At 42.2% G+C, this 23,406-nt stretch overlaps 8 protein-coding genes across 8 annotated transcripts; 1 reads left to right on the top strand and 7 right to left on the bottom strand. All coding sequences in view use genetic code 12, as the record gives it.

Annotated features, from left to right (window-relative positions):
* Positions 1-557: 557 nt before the first annotated feature.
* PICST_87338 (predicted protein) lies at positions 558-3,730 on the bottom strand (the record flags this gene model as incomplete). The annotated part of the gene is made up of 4 exons (XM_001382623.1): positions 558-1,113; positions 1,354-2,664; positions 2,803-3,006; positions 3,136-3,730. 4 exons carry the CDS (start codon positions 3,728-3,730, stop codon positions 722-724), a joined length of 2,502 nt encoding a protein of 833 aa, XP_001382660.2. The 3' UTR covers positions 558-721.
* Positions 3,731-6,251: 2,521 nt separating this feature from the next.
* On the bottom strand, positions 6,252-7,214 carry PMU3 (phosphoglycerate mutase; the record flags this gene model as incomplete). The annotated part of the gene is given in 2 exon segments (XM_001382622.1): positions 6,252-6,716; positions 6,735-7,214. 2 exon segments carry the CDS (start codon positions 7,212-7,214, stop codon positions 6,252-6,254), a joined length of 945 nt encoding a protein of 314 aa, XP_001382659.2.
* A 2,006-nt stretch (positions 7,215-9,220) lies between these two features.
* Positions 9,221-11,851, top strand: PICST_81383 (predicted protein). The gene has a single exon (XM_001383152.1). It carries the CDS (start codon positions 9,644-9,646, stop codon positions 11,534-11,536), a length of 1,893 nt encoding a protein of 630 aa, XP_001383189.2. The 5' UTR covers positions 9,221-9,643; the 3' UTR covers positions 11,537-11,851.
* Positions 11,852-11,986: 135 nt separating this feature from the next.
* Positions 11,987-12,454, bottom strand: ISA2 (mitochondrial protein required for iron metabolism; the record flags this gene model as incomplete). The annotated part of the gene is made up of 1 exon (XM_001382621.1): positions 11,987-12,454. A coding segment is annotated over one exon (468 nt), but the record flags the coding sequence as incomplete, so codon positions are not given.
* An 842-nt stretch (positions 12,455-13,296) lies between these two features.
* PMT2 (Phospho Mannno Transferase; dolichyl-P-mannose-protein mannosyltransferase) lies at positions 13,297-15,809 on the bottom strand. The gene has a single exon (XM_001382620.1). The coding sequence runs from the start codon at positions 15,737-15,739 to the stop codon at positions 13,460-13,462; it is 2,280 nt and encodes a 759-aa protein (XP_001382657.2). The 5' UTR covers positions 15,740-15,809; the 3' UTR covers positions 13,297-13,459.
* Positions 15,810-16,596: 787 nt separating this feature from the next.
* Positions 16,597-17,628, bottom strand: PICST_30208 (predicted protein; the record flags this gene model as incomplete). Its single annotated transcript, XM_001382619.1, has 1 exon — positions 16,597-17,628. The coding sequence occupies one exon, from the start codon at positions 17,626-17,628 to the stop codon at positions 16,597-16,599; it is 1,032 nt and encodes a 343-aa protein (XP_001382656.1).
* A 581-nt stretch (positions 17,629-18,209) lies between these two features.
* Positions 18,210-19,356, bottom strand: TDH3 (glyceraldehyde-3-phosphate dehydrogenase). Its single transcript, XM_001382618.1, has one exon. It carries the CDS (start codon positions 19,311-19,313, stop codon positions 18,306-18,308), a length of 1,008 nt encoding a protein of 335 aa, XP_001382655.1. The 5' UTR covers positions 19,314-19,356; the 3' UTR covers positions 18,210-18,305.
* A 2,158-nt stretch (positions 19,357-21,514) lies between these two features.
* On the bottom strand, positions 21,515-22,416 carry PICST_67084 (predicted protein; the record flags this gene model as incomplete). Its single annotated transcript, XM_001382617.1, has 1 exon — positions 21,515-22,416. The coding sequence occupies one exon, from the start codon at positions 22,414-22,416 to the stop codon at positions 22,015-22,017; it is 402 nt and encodes a 133-aa protein (XP_001382654.2). The 3' UTR covers positions 21,515-22,014.
* Between the last annotated feature and the right edge of the window lie 990 nt (positions 22,417-23,406).

The raw sequence follows: 23,406 nt of genomic DNA, 5'->3' as shown, positions 1-23,406 counted from the left end.
GGATATGATCTCCTGTTGCTATTATTCACTGTGAATTTTTGGAATAATGAATGTAAAGGGATCTCCAGAACCTAGCTGAGAGAGCCATTTTTGAATTTGGAATAAATTCCCTTAGAAGTAGCTTCTTTGCTGAAATATCAATACTTTCAGACTTTCAATAAAAAAACTACGATTAACGAAATTTATTCACTTATATTCTAGTAAACTACTTTTTCTGGTCTTATGGAAAGCTCTCCTTACTCTGCCTGGTAAACGTGGCATGCTATTCAAAGTCACAAAACTACAATAATTACAACCCACTTTTTAGACTACAGTTTTACTTGTGAAAGGGCTCAAAGAAATCGTTAAAAATTGCTCTCCATCTTAATTCTGCTGTATTTTCAGTACGAAATTTGCTACTCGTACCAGACCTTGCCAAAAGGTACTTGGAATACATTTTAATGATGCAAGCATGGTCGTTTTCGGCATTGGATAATAAATCTGCTCGAATGGTACAAAGCCTCCAACAATGCCTATTAGGCACGTTGAAAAAAAATGTTTGAAAATTATTTTATGCATGAATATTATATTATATATTATCTCTACACTAGAATGCAATAACTAATAAAGGGAGATGAAGAAATGAACAAAGTAAATCATTAATATTTTGGAAGTATGCGATGAGATTGTCTTCAAAAAAGTTCGGAGACGTAACTGTTTTCGTAATTAATTCTGCAGTGGGCTAAGTCCCTCCTGCATCAATGAAGATGAAAACGGACCAGATACAGCACAAACAGACGACAGAAAAACCGCTCCAGATCACAAACGAGTGGAATAGCGGCGCCTGGTGGTATCTCTGGAAGATGAGGTTGATACTCATCATGCTGAAGATGAGCGACAATAATAAACCCATCACCAATACCAACACAAGCCACACGTTGTCCACCAATAAGAACTGGGAGTCGCCGTCTATTTTCATGAAGATACTGTAGACTATACCTAGTTCGATTCCACTGAGGAAAATCGACAAGATGTTGAGCGAAAAGTAGATGTAGGTGAGTGTCTGGTCGTAATCCATTTCGTATTGGTACTGGATGTTGACGAATTTGTTCCTGTCCATGAAGGTGGGAGGTTCTTCGTTGATCGAATCGTAGTTGGCATAAGGATTGGGATCGTGCATAGACATGAGCTTTGAGTAGGAGTCATCGTTAAAGCTACGACTACCTGGATATGCTTCCAAGTCACGTCGAGACTTGAGTGCCTGTTGTTCACTTGTTCTTGGTGAAGTAAAGTTGGCTATCAACTTATTCTTGATGTGGAGGAAATGTAAAACAAACGCCCTCAAACCTGACTGCTCTTCGTCGTTGTTTAAACGAAGGAAAAATGAGTAATCGTTGTTTCCAACAGCAGCATCGTCGTCTCCATAGATGTCATCGTCGTCGTCTACACCGAATTGTGCTTGTCTGAATCGCAGGAGTTCAGTTGGTGAGATTCCCGCGAGAGCCTCGTTTTCGTCCTCTATGTCTGGCTCGTCGTCATCATTTTTGCCGTTGTTGGTGAAAATCGACTGGTTCAGCAATCTAGTAGAAGTCTGGCTACCAAGTGAATTGTTAGGCACGGTTTCAGAAGGTGAAGATTTGTTCAGTTTGGATTTCAAATAAAATTCGGGGCAATGACTCGTATTTAAGTTTGTGTAATGAGCACGTGTGTCCAACAGCTTCATCGACAACTGGTGCCGTAAAATTCGGTTAGACTTGGCTTTGATGATGGAGTTTTCCGAATTCATCTGATTGGCAAAGTTTTCAATGTTTTCAAAGTTCTTCAACAAGTTCAAGTTCAACAAATACGAATAGTGGTTTTTGGCGTAATCGCCGCGGGGCACCAAATTAAAGTAACACGAAATCATGTACTGGTAGAAATTTAAGCCCTTGAACAAACTCAACGAATTATTCAGAGTGATCAAGTTCTGGATCTTTGTAGGTAATTTACGTAACAATGAGCTCGAGTAGTTGTTGACAAGAAGCCCATCCTTTACGTCGATTTCTGTCTCTAACGAATTTTCAAAATTGCACAAATTCGAGTCGTTGGAATAAAATGAAAGATGGTTATGAGGAAAATTCTCAAATACGTTCAGGTAATGCTCCAGTTCATTGCTCTCGTCGTCAAAGAACGAGAGGCTCGAAGCATACTTGGTGTTATTAGTGGTGCAAATGTCATGGTCCAAAGTAACCAAATAATCGTCTTGATATTCACGTTTCACTTTGTCGGACGATGTCCCTTCGCCTTCTTCGGCAACAGCGTATTCGTCATCGTCATCGTCATCATTGCCACTCTTCTTGAGAATATACCGAGCTCTTTTACAGAGTAATTTCATTGTAGGTTTACGATTGCCCTTGAGAATGGAGTCAAGAGTTTTTCTTGTCAAAGGACTGACATCGTTCTCCTGAAAATAGTCAAACAACCTGGATCTAATATCGTCATTCTTTCTATCGTTCAAATGATCAAGAAATAGCTGAACTACTTCATTAGGTAAAATACAATAACAGTATTTTCTTAACCCGCCGGTGTGTCCAATAATAATTGATACTGGCAGGTTTTTCTGTGTAATCACGTACGAAGGCTCAGCGTACAAATCCAGCTCTTGCGTCAAATAAATATACGATAAAAATGAATAAGACGTATCTACTTCATTATTGGCAGTGCTGGCCGAACGTGGAGGACGAGGATGTACTGTTCCGGGACTGGATCCTTCTGCAATAGAACCGCTAAAACTTCCTCGTGCTCCCATAATATTAATGCTGTCAGTGTTGGCATTAGTTTCACTATAGTTCTTAAAATTAAGATAAATGTTCAAGTTCAAAACTAACTCGTTAAGGGTGTTCAGATCGTCTGGAATAAGACAATGCAAACTAAAATTCTTTTTAAGAAGAATCACTAGATCAAAATTTGCATCAGGGGTAGGTGGATCCTGTTGGATATGATAAGTGGATTTAGTCTGTGGTTGATTTATTTCAGATTCAGCATATGCTTGAAAATTGTGATATGATGTAATCGATGGGTTTCTAGGTAAAATGGAATTTTGGTACTGTGAGTTCAGGGAAATAAGTGTAGAGGAAATGCTGTAGAGTGAATTTTTACGGTTATTAATGGTTAGACCGTCTTCAGGAGAGTCATCAATTAAATTGTTGAATCGCTTTTGTTCATACTTTATCGAGGTAATAATATTAGTTAATTTCAATGTCAAGTCCGACAAGTCAAAGTTAATAAACGAAAACTTATTCAAGAGCAAATAGTTTTTGAGATTTACCACGAATTTCAACGATTTTTGTTTGTCTTGGTTGTAGTACTTAAGAAACTTCTTAAAAATTTTTTTCAATGCTATCTTTTGGATGAGGATGAACTTAGAAAGGTTCTTTAGTACGAGCGATATTTCTATAATTTGATAGAAGATTTCATCGATTTCAATCAATATGGACCGCAACTTAGACTTATTACATGTGTCTACCACCGAGACTAACTGGTTGAAGTACGAGTCAAAATAGTTGAACTTCCGGACCAATTCGCCATGCTTGGTCTGTACGAAGAGGTTGATGTAGTCGAAGTTTTCGATAAAAGCCTTGTGGAGGGGTGCAAGGTTAGTCAGTTTCGATTGTGTGATCTGTCTGATCTGGTACTTCAAGTCATTATAGGCAAGGTTGTAACATCGCCATTCGGGGATCGAGAGGTGTTCTAGGTTATTTCCAAATTTCATGGAACTAACTTGTGGCTATGGATAGGTTCTGCGCGAAAGAAAGACTAGGCTGGATAGTGCCGACAGCGCGAATGTGCTACTGAATCCTGGATATATGTTCGAGGGTGTAGGAAATGAATGAACCTAGTTGGTGGAGCAGAATATGAGCGAGCTTTGAGTTGGATATTAGCACTAGACTCTGGGATTCTGAAGGTTCCGATTTTTTTTTTAGAAATTCTTGGAGTTATCAGGTGCACCGAATACAGAACTTTTGCTTTTGTGCTCGAAGCTGCGTTATCAATGGTTGGTGAGGCGGAATGTCCGAATTACAAAGTCTATGTAGCTAGCAAACAAATTTGCAAAAGAAGAGGTTGGTTTGAAATCAAAAAAACGTTTAACTGACAGTGACAAAAAATCCCGTATCACACCAATTATTTTACCAGGGAAGCAACGCCAGTATATATAAAAAGGTTCGAAAACTAGTCTAGAGCTTATTATTAAAAATACAAACTTTAAATATTATTTACGCACAATATTTTGTATGTAATAGTGAACTCTGTTTCTGGTAGGGGGATCTGAAATTATAAGGATTGTCGTGGAGGCACCAGCGATTTCCGTATCCCCATAAAGGATCAAATTCTAATATCACACCTACTCTTACCGTATTGGGCCAAGTGCATTTTGCGACACCTGCCAAAATACCCTCCAGCCCACACTATCTGGAGGAGCCTACCACGTGGATCAAGGTTAGGTCTACCCTATTATTAGGGGTTCTCGTATTGTCAGGGTTGTTGTTGCTGGCTTTTTGCAGGGGCTAAAGGCAGGCGAGATCTGTCGCTAACGCTGGTCAGGTGAACAAGTGATTCACAGACTTTTGTCCATACCACGTCGTATTTGGACAAGAAACGCATCTCGAAGGTTACTGATTTTTTTCTCTTGCAAATTTTTCTTAGGAAGATAACCAAGTTTGCTTCTCTGTGGCGAGCAATTTCACCTTATCTCTGGAGTAGGCGAAATTCCTTGTCAAATCTGAGGGCAGTCGCCAAATAAGAGTCGTGTGAGGTTCCATCATTGTCCCGAATTATGCACTAATAAACTACTCCTGCACTCCTGCATCATCCATTACTAACATTATACAGCGAGATTTCGTAATTCACAAGACAGCCGAACAGCTGGTGAAACCCTGATCTTAATAATAACGCCGTTGTGGTATTGCGAACACCGAACTAGGAGTCGAAAATAGCCGTTAGTGCCCAATGTTGCCTAGCTAAAAGCTTCATTTCGGAAGTGGAATGCTTCTTAGCCCCTTTTTAGCTTGTTGTATTGTTTGCTTATGTGCTCGCTAAAATAGACGCCAGCTGGAAACCTTATTAACTGTGACAAAATCCCCAATTTCACATACAAAACAAGGTTGAAGGCAGGTACTGAATACTGCTGTTTAGCACGAGGAAACGCTAAGATTGGCGCAACCGCTAACAAAATGGAGCCTATCAGAACTCTTAAGTTCTTTTTCTGGTAGACAAGAAAAATGGCGTTCGAGGAGAGCTTGCACGAAACCTAAATAAGAAAAAGGGACAAATTACCCCATTCTAGAAAAGCTATAAGCTTCAAGGTTTTCATATCATGGTCTGACCAGCGACAATAGTTGCACTCTAGAATCTACTTATAGCTCCCTCAACACCCAGAACCTTTTGGAAAAGTCCATTGTGGTACAAACCTGTCGCTTACAATGGCTAAAAACGGACTCTGCAGCGAGTATGCCGTGCCTGTTTTCCCGTGTGGCGCATGAGGTTGTATTCTCTACATACCCTCCCAGTTGGTTCTGGATAGCTTCTCTTTCTAGCTGGGAGCAAAATTTTCATTTAGTCCGGCCTTTTATTGTTGTTGGTTTCATGAAACCTTGATTTGCATTGTCGTGTGACATTAGCTTTAGTTTTTCTGATTTCGCCGCTTCTCGTACTGACTGAAGGGAAAAGAGGCGATCCAACCGGCAGAGAAAGACTTTGGGAGCTGCCATGCCATTTACCCGTAGATGTAAGACGTTTTCTCTTCTAGGACAACACTAGAAAAGCTTCTCATCAGGTGGTGCAACAGTAGAATTTAATAAAAGTTATGCTTCATCTAAACAGCACAGTTTGTGCAGTGGGATTCTGGTCAAAATGCCGGTCGTAAGCTGAGCTTCGATAACTTTTTATTAGAATGCATCGGGCTTGATTCCGGGGTCACCGCCTTGGCAGCATGTAAGCTACTTGTTTGACATCATCGCCTGCCATTGCAAAAAATTGTGAAGCTGCAGCTGAAGTTAGATTGCACCCAAAAATATTGCGCACATCATCTCGTAGATCTTTTTTAACCATATTTTTTCGCTGGAAAAATTTTTGTTAAGCCTGCCAATGCAGACTTTTCAACTAAAGCAGTCGACTATGAGCTGCGTTTTGTGAAAGAAGCTGACGATTGCATTACAAGGATTTTCCATCTGATAAGAACAATCATGTACTCTATACATTATATATGCATTCTAACTCTAAATGTCTAGAACAAGCTAAAGCTTGTTGTGGTGTCTAGTAGCCTTGACGAACACGGGAATCATGCCTCCCGTTCCCACTGCAAAAGAACGATGTCCCAATGCAAGAAGCTGTGCTCTGATAGAACCGGAATGACTGGTGAAACTGAGAATCGAATCCTGTGGATATTCACTGAAGATCTGCTGGAGGTTCTTGTTGATTCTGAGTGAATGTTCAGCTACAGTTTCACGATAATCATCCTTGTAGTAGGTGTCTTCTTCTTCGAAGCCAGGCTCGATTATAAGTCCTTTACTCTCGTATTTTTCAGCAATTACTCTTCTAGGTGACCTTTTGTCACAGGTATGGATACCAGTCGTTTCTCTCAACTTTTCCTGGATAAGTGGATTGACCTTTTGCAAATCTACGATATCCTTCCAGGTATTGATTAAAGTGTCAATGGATCTGCTCAACGGAGACACAAACCATTTAGTGGGTAAAATCAACTTTGCGTTTCCAGACACATTGTTGACCAACTCTTGTTTCCACACAGCAGCGTTTTCCTTGGCCTGGGAGATTCCCAATTCCGTCAAGTTAGGATCTGGACCCCAGACGATTTCGCCATCGCCATTGAGCTTTGACCAGTGTTCATTCCAAGCTTTATTCCCGTACTTAGAGTGGGCCAAATTGTGGAAACCCTGGCCGTGTCTGGCTAAAAACACAAGCTTGTACGATTCATCTGGGCCACCGGAAGCATTCAATTTGTTGAGTTTCTCTACGATAGAATCCCACGACTGCAAGATCCCGAAATGGTTGTCCAAGTAGTTGAACTTCAGCTCGTCCGTTTCCGCCAATGATTGCTGGAATATCGCTGGCACAACCTCGAATTTCCAGTAGGTAGCTAAAGTAGCTTCGAACTGCTTCAATTTGCTGATGTATTCCTCAGCTTCTCCGCTAGAAATGTGCGAGTCGAGCACATCCAATGAACTAGGATTGGTGGCCATTTCTGAGATGATACTATTGATCTTCTTTTGTTACAGACGCTGTTGAATGAAAACAGTATTGAGTCTGGAGAATTATAAGGAAACACGTTTTGCATGTTCTCACGTGATGACATGTATATATGCGTGTCACTTTTCAGATGGCACCCGTCTGAATACTTGGATGATATGAAGACGTATAGTGGTGGGATGGTAGTTACATTTCAGCAAGGTGATGTTCAGATCCATGAAAATAGAGATCGGCAATGATCATATCTACCGTAGTGACAAAATAAGTTTAGAAAATTTTGAAAGTTTTGCTGGTCAGCTTCCGCTGCTTGTTAAGGTACAACACTGTACAAGTCTGTCTTTCCACCCCTTTGGTTATCCAGAGCTGTAGGCTCAATTCGTAATATATCAAATGCATCATATTAAGTAAGGTGGCATCGGCAATGAGAAAACCTGGTATCAGTTGGTATTGAGATGTTGAATTTCTTGTAGTGTAAATGCAGATTGACGAATAAGTGACCAGAAAAATCACAGACCATTTGCACCTACCTCAAACAAGTTGCATGAAGTAAAGAATTGCGTATTGCGGATGTTGCAGGGACACAATAGGGAGATCTCCTATCACTATGGGCAGAGATAAAATTGCGCTTGCGTATCTATTCTTTTTCGCAGCCAAAATTTTGCGTTAATTTTATTAATATCTGAATATATCTTGGAAAATGCTAAGTTAATCTTCGTTCCCTTAAGTTGCAGCCATCTGAGAAACACTTTCTAATGAAATATTAGCTTAAGAAAAATACGTCAACAGGATCTTCGAGTTGACTTACACAAGAATTTTTATGAAAATTAAACAAGTATCACTTGCAATTACGATGCAATCAGACATGTCAATGACATATCTATGATTTGTTTGCTTCTCTTCGAAGAATAATCCACTTTAGAACCTGAATTGAGCTTAGATATAAGAGAATATCCGATAGAAATAGAAATAGAAATCTTGGTTTATCATTCACATTATGGGCGTCCTTATGCGTCAGCTCTAACGGCTAGCAACAGATTCCCTACAAAGAGTTCGAGCAGAGTATTTCCATCCTCGCTATAAAGAGCAAGGCAGCTTGAGGCATCTGTATGATAGATAAGGGATTTCCGTGTGTTCACGGAGAATCACAGGGATTGGTGTATTTCCAGAGTGCTATTTTGAGTCTATAATCGTGATGACGTCATAGACATATGCATCTGGCAGACATTCTTATACAGAATTTCTCCTGACTATCACTGGATGACACAGATTTCCAGGACTGGATCTGGATTCTCGTGGAAGCAGACAGCAATTGCCGTTCAGTCAGGGCATTTGCTTCCCTACAAAGAGAACGGTTTAGAGAAGACTACCCATGGGTAGGGATGAGGCGTGACGTGCGAGGTGCGGAGGTTGTAGCTAGCCGAGCGAAGGAACTGGTGCTGTGCAAGAGTTAGCGAGAGATTGTGACTCTCTGGCGAGGAATTGTGTACCGCGAAAATGTGTAGAATAGTGAGAGCGAGATGGGATAAAATTCATATGAGATAAAGCGTGGAAAATAGCTCAGAAGCGTAGAATACAGAACCTAGAAAAGTAGACAGTTCACCAATGATCGCCCCTCCTTGTGCAAATGGGCGGATATATACAATTTTAGTGTGCTTCCACAATTTACATTCCCGTGTAGTCTGTATTGTTCTCTCTTCTATTTTTGACCAGAGTGGCTCCAGCGTCACTAAACTTCTCTAATGTCGCACTAGTGGCCCTATCCTGCTCTAAAATCTCTCGCTACTCTCTCGCTATTTTCTTCCCACACCTCCCTAGTCTCCCTAGCTGCCCCGTCGCGCAGTCGTGCGCGCACCACGAGAAATTTCCACCTACCTCCATTTGTTCAGATCCCATACACAACCAGCTCCAGGCGTCGTCCAACAAAGTAGAAATATTATCATCTTGCTATAAGTGCCAGTCTCTTGTGTCACGTCTCAATTCATCGCCAGGTTTCAACAGCCAACAGTCAGTGCTTGCTCATTTCATCTGCCACAGCCATACACACTCAACCCCGTGACTTCTGGTGAAGCGTAGTATCCATAGAATAGCAATATTGTTCGTTTCATCTGCTTCATAGAACCAATCTACACAGATCACCCAACACCACTGCCACTACCAATAAACATCCACCTACATTGCTACTGATTGCACACGATCTCGCCATCTTTTTGTTATTGATACTGTTCTCATTGTAATTGTTGTGATTGAAATTGGAGTCTTATCGTAATTGTTATTAATTGTTTTGTTGTAGTTTTCATTTTTCAATCTCAGTTCAAATCATTCAAATCATCAATAATAAATTCAATTTAAGTTTTCACAGAACTGAATATCATAGTCTTCATTAGCTGACCATCATCATAATTATCATAATTCACATTACATAATGGACAACTACAACGACGACTTGTATCCTTTGGCATTGCTCATGGACGAGTTGAAACATGACGATGTGTCCAACCGTGTGGAAGCCATGCAGAAATTGGACAATATCGCCATCGCTTTGGGCCCTGAACGGACGCTCAAGGAATTGTTGCCCTTTTTAAACGACGTAGCCCAGGACGATGAGGAAGAAGTCTTTGCTGTATTGGCTTCAAAGCTTGGAGACTTTGTCCCGCTTGTAGGGGGCCACGAGAACTGTGAACCATTAATTCAGATCTTAACCATTCTCGCATCGATGGAAGAACCCATTGTCAGAGATAAAGCCATCGACTCATTGTACAAGATCAGTTTAGAGTTGACTCTCGACGAGTTGACCGGTATATTCTTGACATTGATTCGTAGCTTAAGTCAAGGTAATTGGTTTTCTAAGAAGGTAGCCAGTTGTGGTTTGTACAAAGCTGTAATTCTCAAGGTAAACTCTTCTGCAAGAAGGGATTTGTTGAATTTGTACTTGAAATTGGTTACTGACGACTACCCCATGGTCAGGAGAGCGGCAGCCAACAACTTACCTCATCTCATCAACCTTCTCACGGAATTCACCGAAGAAAAACCCAACGACGTCAACAAGATCAACAACGAAGACTGGGAAATAATCTCGAAGATGTTCCAGCACCTCATCAATGACGACCAGGACTCGGTCAAATTCTTAAGTATTGATGTTTTGATTGCCATTCTTGAGTTCTTCCAAAAGATCAACGAATACAGCTTCAACTCCGACTTTTTGACCAGCGCTTTGAAGTTGATCAAGGATGAAAGTTGGAGAGTGCGTTACACTGCTGCTGACCGTTTCACCAAGATCGCCAAAAACTTCACCAATGAAGAAAGTGACTTGTTCCAGTTGATCGATCCTTTTATCTCGTTGATGAAAGACAATGAGGGTGAAGTAAGAAAAGCTATCGCTAAGCAATTGCCTAGTTTCTGTGAGCTTTTGACCAAATACCAATCCACTAGAGCCACTATTCTCTCTAAGATCATCCCTGTAGTGAACGAGTTGAGCCAGGACTCCCAAGATAACGTCAGAGCCTCGTTGGCATCCACCATCACAGGCTTGTCGCCCATCTTAGAGAAGCAATCCACCATAGATAAGCTTTTGCCCATTTTCTTAGTAATGTTGAAGGACGAGTTCCCAGACGTGAGATTGAACATCATCTCCAACTTGTCTGTTGTGGATGAAACCATTGGTATCAACCTCTTGTCGACAAACTTGTTGCCTGCCATTACTGAGTTGGCTCAAGACTACAAGTGGAGAGTCAGATTGGCCATCATCGAATACATTCCCAAGTTGGCTAAACAGCTTGGTGAGTCTTTCTTCAACGATGAGTTGTTGTCGTTGTGCATGTCGTGGTTGTGGGATCCCGTATTTGCCATTCGTGATGCTGCCGTCAACAACTTGAAGGATTTGACCATCATCTTTGGTTCAGATTGGGCCAACAACGAAATCATCACTCGCTTGTTGAATAACGGCGACAAGATTGACGAAGACGACAAGATCGACTACTCTAACTTCATCATCAGAATAACATGCCTATTTGCCATCACCAAGTTGATTCCCGTCGTCGACTACCAAATAATAGTGAAGAAGGTATTGCCCTTCATCAACAGTTTAATCACAGACGCTGTGCCCAACATAAGATTCAACGTAGCCAAGTCGTACCTCATATTGGTGGAGACATTTGTACGCAACAAGAGCAAGTTGCCCATCAAGGACGAAGAGTTGAAAAAGTTGATCAACTTGGAAATTCTTGCTAACTTAGAAAAGTTGCTGAACGACACTGATGTTGACGTCAGATTCTACGCTAGCAAAAGTATTCAGGGTATCCAAGACTTGTTGAACTAAAGTAGTACGACGTAAAAGAAAAGAACGAGAAACGAATCACTCCTTACATGATATTATTAAACTATCTTCCTCATAAAGTTCATGACTTTTTGTATTCATTTCATTTGTTTCTTCACCTGTTTTTTGTACCCTGTTTGAATAAGTATTATAGTCTTGCTGCTTTCTTATCTGATCATCCTTTTCTCGGTTAACAGCAACTCATTATATGATAGGTGCATCAATATTTAATTCAACGTTGTTAGCTTTCATTTTTATCATTTCTTTGATACTAAGTATATCGTTTTTGCGTTTAAATATACATCGAAATTAATCGTGACTTGTGTATGAATAAATATAGAACTAAATACAATGAATTTGGATTTACTATAATAGCAACTCACTTCTAATTGGCAAATTGCCGCATTTCAAACTGTACAACACATCGGCAAATCTGGAACAACTGGGTATTGCTTATTTGGAAGCTGCTCGTTCTCTCTTGGTCTTTTGTAACTTTTCGAAATCAAAATCAAACGAAGCTCCACATCCACACGAAGTAGAAGTGTATGGGGAATCAACGATTTTGAACGAGCTTCCTATCAATTCTTTAGTATAGTCTAGCTTAGAATCTTGCAAGATTTCCAACGACGACTCATCCAAGATTATCTGGGCAATGTTTCCGGATTCGTCTATTCTCTTGAATACAAGTAATTCGTCATCTTCATCTTGGGCAAGTTCCTTTTCCAAGTCGGTGAGATCTAAGTTATACTGGAATCCGTGACATCCTCCACTTTCTACACCTATTTTCAATGCTGTGTTAATATTGTTATCATCCACTGCTATTTTGTTGAGCTTCTCACTGGCTTTTTTTGTTATGGCAATCTGCATATCCGTCTTTCCATGGACAAGCTTAGTTGCATTGAAGTCGTCGATATCTTCTTGTGGAACTCCTGGCTGTATATTGGTTTGAATAGAAGGTTCTGGATTCTTGGGAAGTGCAAAGGAGGCGGCAGTAAACGACTTTGGTGCCGTTTTCTGAACCAGCTCAGAAGTTGAACCTACAGACCTGATTGAAAGTACTAACACTGCAGAGCTTATTGGATTGGTTGTTCCGGTTTGGAGTATCTTATTGTGTCCGTGTATAATTCTGGAGGTTGTAGATGAAAATTGTATGGAATGACTGAGAAATCTCCTTTCTGTTATTTGAACAGCTTTTGGAATTGCCGAAAACCGACAAATCGTTTTTACTATCATTATTTTATAGATATATGAAAATTTGAAAGTCAGGAAAACAAGGTATGGACTTGGTTTCTCTGGATTTACTTTAAGAGTATCTTGTCTATTACAAATCCAATTTAATTGACTGGTTCTGATGTCTGGTTCTGTATGCCGGTTGGTCTTCGATTCCGAAATGCGCATTTAGATTATTTTGCCATATAAGTTTCTAGGCTAATATAAGATACACAGATAGTACACTATAAGGGTTAGAATAAGTCTCAGATCTGTTGATCTTATACCTTCATTTATATGAATGTGAACTTACTTCAAAAGTCTGCATGTTTTTCTAATTTTGTAAAGATTGTAAAATTTGTACATAATTGGAAATTAACCGAATTTCGCAACCATTTTTGATTTATTACTTAAATTATATGAAAAGTTCACTCAGCAGAACAATGATATACCGATATAGTTGTAATGAAGTTCTTGTTGTAAGAGTTGCTTGTGAAGTTCTTCAATGTAGTCTACCACTGCCATACTCATGTATAGGCATTACCGAGAGCTTTCTGATATCATCCTGTATTGTACAAACACATATCTATGTCTTTACCTATATATATGAGTGCATCTTCATCATCTCCAATTTTATTCGCAGCCATTACAGTTGCAATTAACAAATATAATAATAGAACAATGAATGGTAGCATCATCATTGTTTCACTGCAAAACCTAGCGGTATCTGTCGTCAGAAATTCTCCATGTTGGTAAGAGGTCCAAGTGCTTCCAGTCTTCCTTAGCACCCTCCAAACCCCACGAGATGTATCTCCAGTACCAGAAAGCACCAATAACAGCAGCGTACCAGGCTATATAGATGGCACCACGGATGTATTTCTTGACGGAACCACCCTTGTTCAAAGGAGAAGTGAAGCTTTCGATTTCGTAGCACAACACAATCAAGGCGAAGTAGAGCGCTGGCACATAATGATGGACGTAAGTGACTCTTCCCATAATGACGAATGGCATGAAATGTAAACCCCAGCCGAACATTGGGTAGATACCTCCCATCAAGAACAATTTCAACTTGTTAGGCTCGCTGGCTGGGAAGTCGACAATCTGTCTCTGCCATCTGATCAAGTAGTAGAGAGTGAGGAAAGCAAAGAGAACCACACCTACAGAAGAAGCCCAGGTGTTAACTGTGGAACCAATCAAGAAGTACTTGACCTTATCCTTGGCCCAACTACACATTCTGATACCTACATTTAAGGTAGGCCATTGCCATGCCTCAGAAGCCAAGTCGTCTTGCTTATCAGAGTCAGGAACCAAAGCATTGTTGGTAGCCATCATGGCGACGTTAAGCTGGATAAAGTCCTTGAGGAACTTTGTCTTGGGCAACTTGAAGTCAGCGGGAGCAGGTGGTAAGATCTCGTTTCTGTTGTTTTCAATGTTCCACCATGTTCTCTTGTCCTTCTTGAATGGGTTCTTGAAGCAGGCAACTTCACCTTGTCTGAAACCCCACTGAGGCAAAGATACTCCTGTCACACCCAAGTAACAGTTCATGACTTCATTCTTCAATCTGAAGGAAGTAGTCAAAGGATGAAGTCTCAACTTGTCTTCGTCAGACTGCTGTTCTACGATTTCAACGAACCAGTTATCCTTCAAGTCACCAATGGTCATGTTACCGTAGCAGGCTACTTCATGGTGGCCCTTGGTGACAGGAGCAGGAATATCGTGAGTGTGCAAGTTTCTTCCAGTCTGTGGGTGCATTACTCTGATCTTCATGCCGTCAAGAACGTATTCGATCTCAGTGTTGTTGTTAGAGGTATCATAGGGGGTCTCACCTCTCGATCTCTGGAACACCCAGTTGTTATTAGAATCCTTGTGGCCGTAGGTAGTAACCTGTTGCTGCTTGGAACCTTCTGGGAAAGTCTGAACATGAGAATGCAAAAGTCCACCGGTCAAGCCTTGGTTCTTCAATGTGATTACTGAATGAGCAATAGAGATTTCTCTGGGACCACCCCCAACATCGGAGCCGACTAAGTTGGCTTGGAAAAGCGACGACATATTGGCGTCACCTGTTCCAGACTTGTACAAGAGATCAAAGTGGAGTTTGAACGAAAGTAAGAAGATGGAAATGGGGATAGCAATTAACGCAAGGATTCTGGCAAGCCAGTGTTGCGTGTACTTCTTCCATGAGATGGACTTATCACCCAACTTGTTCCAGAGATCTACCACAGTGTATATACCTACAAGTGTGGTGACAAACAAACCAACCATCTTTACGGAACAGGTGCAGCCAATGGAGAAACCGGTCAATAAGATCCATTTCCACCACTTTCTCGAGAACTCGGACTTAGCGTTGTTGTAGTTGTTGAAACGCAGGAAACAGAACACAGTGGCTACGGTGAAGAAGAGAAGCATGGAGTCCAACAAGATAAACTTACCCAATGTGACATACGACAACTCCAACGTGACCATCAAGGTAAACAACCAGGTCGTGAGAACGGAGAAGCCGATTTCCTTACCGGTGTAATAAGCCAAGGGAACACACAAGGCAGAAAACGTGGCGTTGAAGAGTCTCATCTTGGTATAGTCAATGTAGTCTGGGTACTTTTCACCAGATGGGAAATCCCACGAGCCATTGTAGCCAGCCAAGTAGCCGGACAAACCGATTAACATCTTGCCCAAAGGAGGATGAACATCGTGGTAGAACTCGTGACGTAAGTAGTAGGAACCAAACTTGCCGAAATGGGCTTCGTCCCATACGACAGCATCGTTGACAGAGATTCTGTAAAATCTGACAAAGAACGAGATGGCAGTGAAAAAAATTGGAGCGACGATTTGCTCCAATTTGGCCAAAGAAGCACAGAGTTCAGACGAGTCGTCGAGCTGAGCAAGTTTTTCAGCGGTAGCATCGATTTCAAGTTCACTTTCACCGTTTACAGCTACAGCCTTGTCGCTTCTTTGACGAAGACTGGCTTTGTCGGTTGAGTACACACCGGACGCAGACATGATGGAGGAGACCTAGCAGGACCAATAAGATGAAGAACGGAAAGAGTGAAGGCGAATTGAGCAGTCAAGAAGAATCGTGTGGTGAAGAGTGGTGGATGGTGGAAGTGAAAAATCCTGGAGACCCTTGCGAAAACATACTACGTGTTAACACAGTGTGCACACCGACACGTAATGGAATGGTGGTGAGAAATGCGTAGCGAAATGAGATTAGCGAAGCTTTGGGAGAGAAAAGAAGGGGGAGAGAAATGACATTTTTGCACCCTAGGACATGGTTTTGGCATACAAACGGAAGTACTACGATTTCTACAATTTCACACATACATGAGATATACTAATCGGACAATTTTGGACAATTTTGTTAGAGATTCTATTTAATTTGTATGAGGTTTCACTTTACATTCGCACTGGAAATCTCGTACTGGAATCTGCGCCAGATCCAGAATAGACTCAGTACGATTTAGTATGGGCTCACAGTGCTGGGCTATTTTGTTTCCGCAAGTCAGTTAATTATGCTTTGTCTCCCAGTGGCTGTTCAGACTTATATAATTGGCTTATAACTGCTTTGTATCGTCCATATTCAATTGCACCAGATTCTTCTTTGCTTCCTTCGCTGCCTCTATTTGTTCTCTCACTATGCACGTACAACTGCACTGAAAAGTCTATACCAACATCTTCAGGCTTAGCTGAATATGTGGTCTCGAATACCTCTTTGTCTGTTTATACTCTAGTTGTAGGTTATATCTCGTATCTACGGTATACAATAGGGGTCTTTTGTATTTTTAGACATCTCTATATCATTGAATCTTGTCCAATTATGTCTATTATGTGTCCATATTTCTTTTGATCTGCCAGCAGATCTACTGTCTGGCCAATGCCTTCTCATTATACAAAGACTCTAGAAGGAACCACACTATCCTGTCCTTCACCGACTCATCACCGACAGCAATTTTGGCTCCCGAGATTTTAATCTTGCCCTCTGCAGAGATATTCACCACGCTCGACACAAACTTGACAATAGCCAAGTTCTCGAAATTTATCGAACTATTATCATAAAGGAACCCATTGATCTCCGAGATGAGCTGCAACTTTGTCTGTTTCTCACCGTGTTCACTTTCTTTCTCAAACTTGTTGATAAACTCGGTGATGTCCTTCTGCGGAATATTTATGACAATATTTCGCAAATTGCCATTTATAACTGGTCCATTGGAAAAAGTGCTAGACTTTGATTCTGAACTGTACGTAATTTCCAAATCACCTAGTAAACCATCCATAAGCCTCACTTCTTCACCTACCCTCGTATCCTTGAGATCTTTAATGCTGTTGGAGAGTTCATTAATCGCCGTCTCTATATACTTTTCGTTCAACCGGTACTCCTTCATCACTAGGCCTGTTTCAATATCAGGCATATTTTCCAATAGCGATATGATGAAGTTATTGACTTGGACAGAAGAACTGCTGCTGTTAAACTGCCGATTGAGTACTATAGTATTGAATGATTTGCCATCCGAGTCGACCCCGTCCCTATTGATAAATATAAATATCTGTCGTGGCAATTGTAGGCTTCTGTCCGAAGTTCTTATTATTAAATACTGAATGTTATAGATGCGATTTTCAAAGCTGGTGTTTCTGGAACCAAAGGTGATTTTCAATTCTGGCTCTATATCATCGGCTCTGGAGTACCGTGGTATAATCTCTCCTTCACGAGACTCGTCTCTTCGTCTTCGATATACACTGTAGAGGTATTTGGCGATGTTTTCTTTGAGATAAGCAACTTGATCCGCAGCGAGGACATTTGTAGAAGCACTTATCGTGACTAAGGATTGGTTGCACTTGTAGAGTTTGAATGTCTGGTCGAGAAAGAGATCGGTAATAGACCGTTCTTCTGACATCGCAACTATTTCATCTAAATAACAATATGAACGTGTAGAAAGTGTGAAAGTTCGATTCTATTTATTGATCTTTGTTTACGTGAATTTTTCAGTGTTAAGCCTTTTTGTCGCGAACTTTTTTTGCGACACAACTGCGACACGTTTTTTAAATGACTAGGGGTATCCACCTATTAGTAATTCATGTAGATGAGCCAAACAAAGCCATTGACTCCCCATTTTTGGTCAGCGAGTTCGGTCGAGAGGGACTTTGCTTTTTATGATGGTTTCGGGCTCTGATCAGGCCAATTGTGTCAATTGTGTCATATGTGGCTAACTATGATGAGATGAGGTGCGTTACAGATAAGATGAGAGTGAGACAAAAGGAAGAACAGGAATAGGAACTGAGAGAAGTAGAAAGGACAGTGTAGAGTAGAAAGAGTAGAAAAGGTAAAGTAGCTGAGCATCGGGTCAGACAAGAATAAAAGAATTTATTTGTCAATAAACCGAACTAGAACTTCTTCGTTGGAAAACTCTTCCATTACAGAAATCGGTACTTCGTAATTCTTCTCTCTACGATCTACGATCTACAACTAATCATATTTCTCATTTTCATGAATTCATATGTATGAATATATAGGTAATTAATCACCACACGGAAGCTCCAGGTTCACACAGTGGACCTACAACTTCGTGGATAGTTAAGCAGAAACCTTGGCAACGTGTTCCAACAAGTCGACGACTCTGGTGGAGTAACCGAATTCGTTATCGTACCAGGAGATCAACTTGACGAAGGTTGGAGACAACAAGATACCAGCCTTTTGGTCAAAGATGGAAGAGTAAGTAGAGCCCAAGAAGTCGGTAGAGACAACAGCGTCTTCAGTGTAGCCCAAAACACCCTTCAAGGCACCTTCGGAAGCCTTCTTGATAGCAGCAGAGATTTCTTCGTAGGTGGCTGGGGTCTTCAATCTGACGGTCAAGTCAACAACGGAGACATCGACAGTTGGGACTCTCAAGGACATACCGGTCAACTTACCGTTCAATTCAGGGATAACCTTACCGACAGCCTTGGCAGCACCAGTGGAAGATGGGATGATGTTACCGGAAGCGGTTCTACCTCCTCTCCAGTCCTTGTGGGATGGACCGTCAACAGTCTTCTGGGTGGCGGTGATGGAGTGGACAGTGGTCATCAAACCTTCTTCAATTCCGAAGGTGTCGTTGATAACCTTAGCCAAAGGAGCCAAACAGTTGGTGGTACAAGAGGCGTTGGAGATAATGTTCAAGTCTGGGGTGTACTTGTCAGCATTGACACCAACAACGAACATAGGAGCGTCGGCAGATGGAGCAGTGATGATGACCTTCTTGGCACCACCGTCAATGTGCTTTTGGGCACCTTCCAACTTGGTGAAGACACCAGTGGATTCGATGACGTAGTCAACACCAGACTTACCCCATGGGATAGAGGCTGGGTCTCTTTCTTGGAAGACCTTGATGGCGTGGCCGTCAATGACAAGAGCGTCACCTTCGGACTTGACTTCACCATCGTACTTACCGTGGGTGGAGTCGTACTTGAACATGTAGGCGGCGTAGTCTGGAGCGATAAATGGATCGTTGACAGCAACAACCTCGATGTCCTTTCTGGTCAAAGCGACTCTCAACACCAAACGTCCGATACGGCCGAAACCGTTAATACCAATCTTGATAGCCATGATGAATTGTTTATAGGGAAGAAAAAATGTGAATTGATTCTGAAGAAACAAAAGAGAAAAAGAAGAAGAAAAGAAAATCAAGTACTGAAATTTCACAGACGGCGATTCGACACGAATTTATATTAATTCTTCAGATTGGCTGCAGCAGGATTTCGAAATGTGAAGTTTGGCCGCTATAACTCCCATCCTGCAGACGGCGCCGGGGCCAACCTGCAAACTCACTCCGGGCCATAGAAACCCATGAACCAATATTGGCTACCGAAACTGGCACCCTCTGGATCAATAATAGGGACACGACCGTGAGGGGGTTCAGGTGGTTGGGCTCGACCTCAATGGTTCCTGTTGACTTAATTGGACGGTTCTACTGCTGGAAAGTGCTAGCAAAAAAGCCTGGGCGAGTTCTACGGAATAGTTTCTATTTGCTGGTTCGGTGAAAAACCCTCTTGGTGATAATCTACGATTTTTTGCTTCTACAAAACGGTGGTCAATTGTCAGATCTGAATCTTGCTGTTGGGGCAATTACATCATCAATGGCTCTTGGAAATTGCTCCTGATGTCTTCTCTGTGAATTCTATTATCCACTAATATCACCAAAGCTCTATCTAATTAATATTGCCCCATCAGGCATGCACGCAATTCCACCACCAACCATTGTACACACTTTCTTCCGTACCGCCGCTTCTGGTGGCTAAAATACCTCAGGTGATGTTCAATTTTCACAATGGCTGCCTTCACGGAAATACTAACGAGTTTCGACTAAACTCCACCAGCCTTAAGCCGTCTGCTACATTCTACACTCTAACCTTCAAACTGCAATGCTGTAGCCCAGCAAAAACCACCCTGTAGCTGTACTCTCCGTACTTAAGGCTGTAGCCAGCACACTCGACCAGAGATCAACCCACGGCATGTACTCTGGCCTGTTTGCAGGTTCTCTTCGCATCACTTGATAGCACCTCATCCAGTTGCTCTTTTGCAATCTTCTACGAGAGGCATAATAGAACCAAATTAATCAGCATTTGACTCAACTTTCTACAGAGTCATCTCAAATTTTTCAGCCATTAATACCTCAATTTTTGGTCACTTTGGTTGTCACATTTCCTCCAGAACTGAGTAATCCTACGGCTCCAGTCTACTCTGCTCGAGTCACTCTGCTCTACCTGCTCTTCTCTACTTGCTCTTATCTACATGCTCTTGACACGGTCTCCCATTGCAACTTCATCTCATCACACAATACTCCAACCTGCAAATCCTCGCTCCAACGCATTACAGAACTCCGACACCGAGGCTTATATGCCAGCCTGCCATCAGAGTCCGAATTACTCATTTGGCTGGTCTCCATGTGGCGGCCTCTGCCTGCCGACGTCATAGCATCCTCTCGCCGACAGCAGAACCCTCCAAATTTCCACCAGCTTTAATCCACCGCCAAGTCCGGTGTACTTCTCTGGCCGTCTAATCCTCTAAGTCCTGTCTGTACCATCCAGTCTCAGACCACGTGATTACTCGCTACCTGGCGCCCCTTGGTTTACAGCTTGAGCCTGGATTACAGCTTGGGTCGATCATGTGCCTTTTGTCCGCTGAGGACCTCGGCGGTAGAACCTGGCCAGTATCCATCCTACCGACTCCGGGCTTTACCCCAACCTAGTTGCCTGTTCCTGCTCTTCGAACAGTAACCGGTTGTAACCGAGCCAGGTGCAACATGTAGACCGCTGGCAATTCCGGGCCCAAACGGCTGTCACCGGGCTCTATGGTACCGTGCTACAAGCTTGGAGCAATAAGCCTGCCCCACATCCAGAGGAGGCCTTAAACCCAGGCCGGCATTTCAGCAACAAAGTCCGAATTTACAATTTGGTTTGGTGAATTCGGTTTGGTATTTTTCGCAACCACTCAACTTTGGCTGGGCCTACACCACGAAAATTAGGCAATTCAATTTCACTACCAGGATTCGAGCTCTTTGCCCAGAAAAGAGCCCCTTTTTTGATTTCATCTTCAACGGCCGATTTGCGCTCTCTTTCTTGGATCCTCTTTTTGCAATGTCACACCATTACCGCTTGTTCCATACACGAAAGCGTTTCTAGAACCTTCTCGCCTCCTATTCACGTCGTCATGAGGGCTTCTACTGATGTCGTAGTTCTCGCCATTCAATTGTGGACTTCTTGCGATGCGGAGTTACATCATCTTGGATTCAAAATGGCCATCCACTTGCAGCCGTGGCTCGGTCTTATACCGTCGGTTTTATTCCGTCGGTCAAGTTAGCGTTGGTGTGTCGCAGATATTACTCGATTGGGCGGCTAACACCGAGCCTCTAAGAACCCATCTCGAGAAGAGCCCGAAGCCATTTCACAGATGATGATGTATTCATGGAATCGCCTTATTCTTGTAGAAGCCGCTAGCCATGCATCATGTACGTCTGCAGCATTGAATAAGACCACCAACGTCAACAATTGGTTTCGCAACAGTTCTTGGCTTAGGTGGTTGATGTCATAAGGAGCGTATCTTATGATCTCACAATTGTACTTCTGGGGGGAAGTGAAAAATTCCCACAGAACAGACCCCCTTTTGGCTTTGCGTTCAGAAACGGGGCGTCGAAGTATCCTGAGTAACTTCTATTTTTCGCAAGCTACAGAATGAACCAATTTCGTTCATATCGGCCACAACGTCGGCCGAATCTAAAACCGATTCACATGAGCTGAACACCGTGAGTTTAGGAGTCAATGCACACAACGGCAGCCGCCTTTCGACAATAAAACTTTAAACCATATTCGAAGGCGCGTTGTAGCCGTTTGTAGTCTAAAAGCAGGTCATTATTAGAAAAAGCTGGCTCTGGAGAGGCACCGTCATTACGTTTGGGCCGATCGAGGCTTGGGAACAAAAGTAACAGAAACTTAAGGCGCAAGAAAAAGGAAAGCTCAGTAGCCAACTTAAATTCCTCAGCCAGGAAAGTCTCGACCTCTGGGAGCACCCTAGCTGCTACGAAGGTACCACTCCATTTGCAAAAGCAATCACTTCCAGAGACGCTTGCCACGAAATCAATGTCTGGTGGCTGGCTCCAAAAGAGGGCCATGTTACGACAATCTTTAGTACCGATAATCTGAGAGTGCGACATTTTTCTGTTTGAGTGGATTAATTACAAGTCTGTGCTATCAGGATTTAGCGCTAAGTCGATTTTCCACATAACTGACGCACCAGAATCGCATTTTCGCACCCGTCTCTTACATGATGTCATTTATCAGAGGAGATTAATACATTTCGAGAATTAACAAAACGGTCGGACTTTCCATTTAGGGGTCAGAAACTCTTGTCAATAGATAAGTTTACCAAACAGCTCTAAGGCCCGAAAAGTGTCTGAACGAGCCGGTGAAGACCAGCAGCGCTGGCTCAGATCCACCTAAATTCGTTGCTACTGTAGGCTCATTTCTTCCGTAAACTCATTTATGCCGTAATACCACATAGCTATTAAATCACTCTGGAAACATGTCTCCACTGCTGTGTGAAGCTTCAACAGCCAACTTCTAAGACCCCACGCTCCTGTATAGCACTTAGACATTTGCGGGCAGAACAATGTCTGCTATATTTTTGCAATATGTCATGAGTATTTTGGAACCAAAAGAGTGTACCCATCAACGGATCGGATCGTTTTGCAGGTGTGTGCAAATATGTCCGATAATGATAAATAAAGGCAACACAGAAGGGAACACAGAAGTTATCATCTGATCGACGAGCTACCAAAATGTGCTACCGACTTTTCGGTAGCAATATCACCTGTTCGTTGTCTCAGAGCTGGGCTCCAAATACCGAATATTTTTGTACTTAAGAGAAGAGAGCACGACCTTCTTTACCAAACAGTGCAGGTACTCGTCGGGCTTTGCTTGCTCCAGCTTAGCAACTGACAGTTGGTAGATGTCTAATCTGCGTATCAGTGAGTCTCCAGCAGGAGTATTATTTGCTGAGCACGTCGTGACAGGCCTAGCCGTATAGATTACGTGAGCCTACTCTGGCGTAATTCAGGAATCTCCACCAGAACTCGAATGAGAATTCCACCGAACTCAGCCCATATAACTACCCAGTCTTGTACCTGATAATTCACGCCACCGGC

The sequence above is a fragment of the Scheffersomyces stipitis genome, chromosome 2 (assembly GCF_000209165.1).
Source record: "Scheffersomyces stipitis CBS 6054 chromosome 2, complete sequence".
In the NCBI taxonomy this organism is placed as follows: Eukaryota; Fungi; Ascomycota; class Pichiomycetes; order Serinales; family Debaryomycetaceae; genus Scheffersomyces; species Scheffersomyces stipitis.
This window is presented reverse-complemented; position numbering and strand designations above follow the sequence as displayed.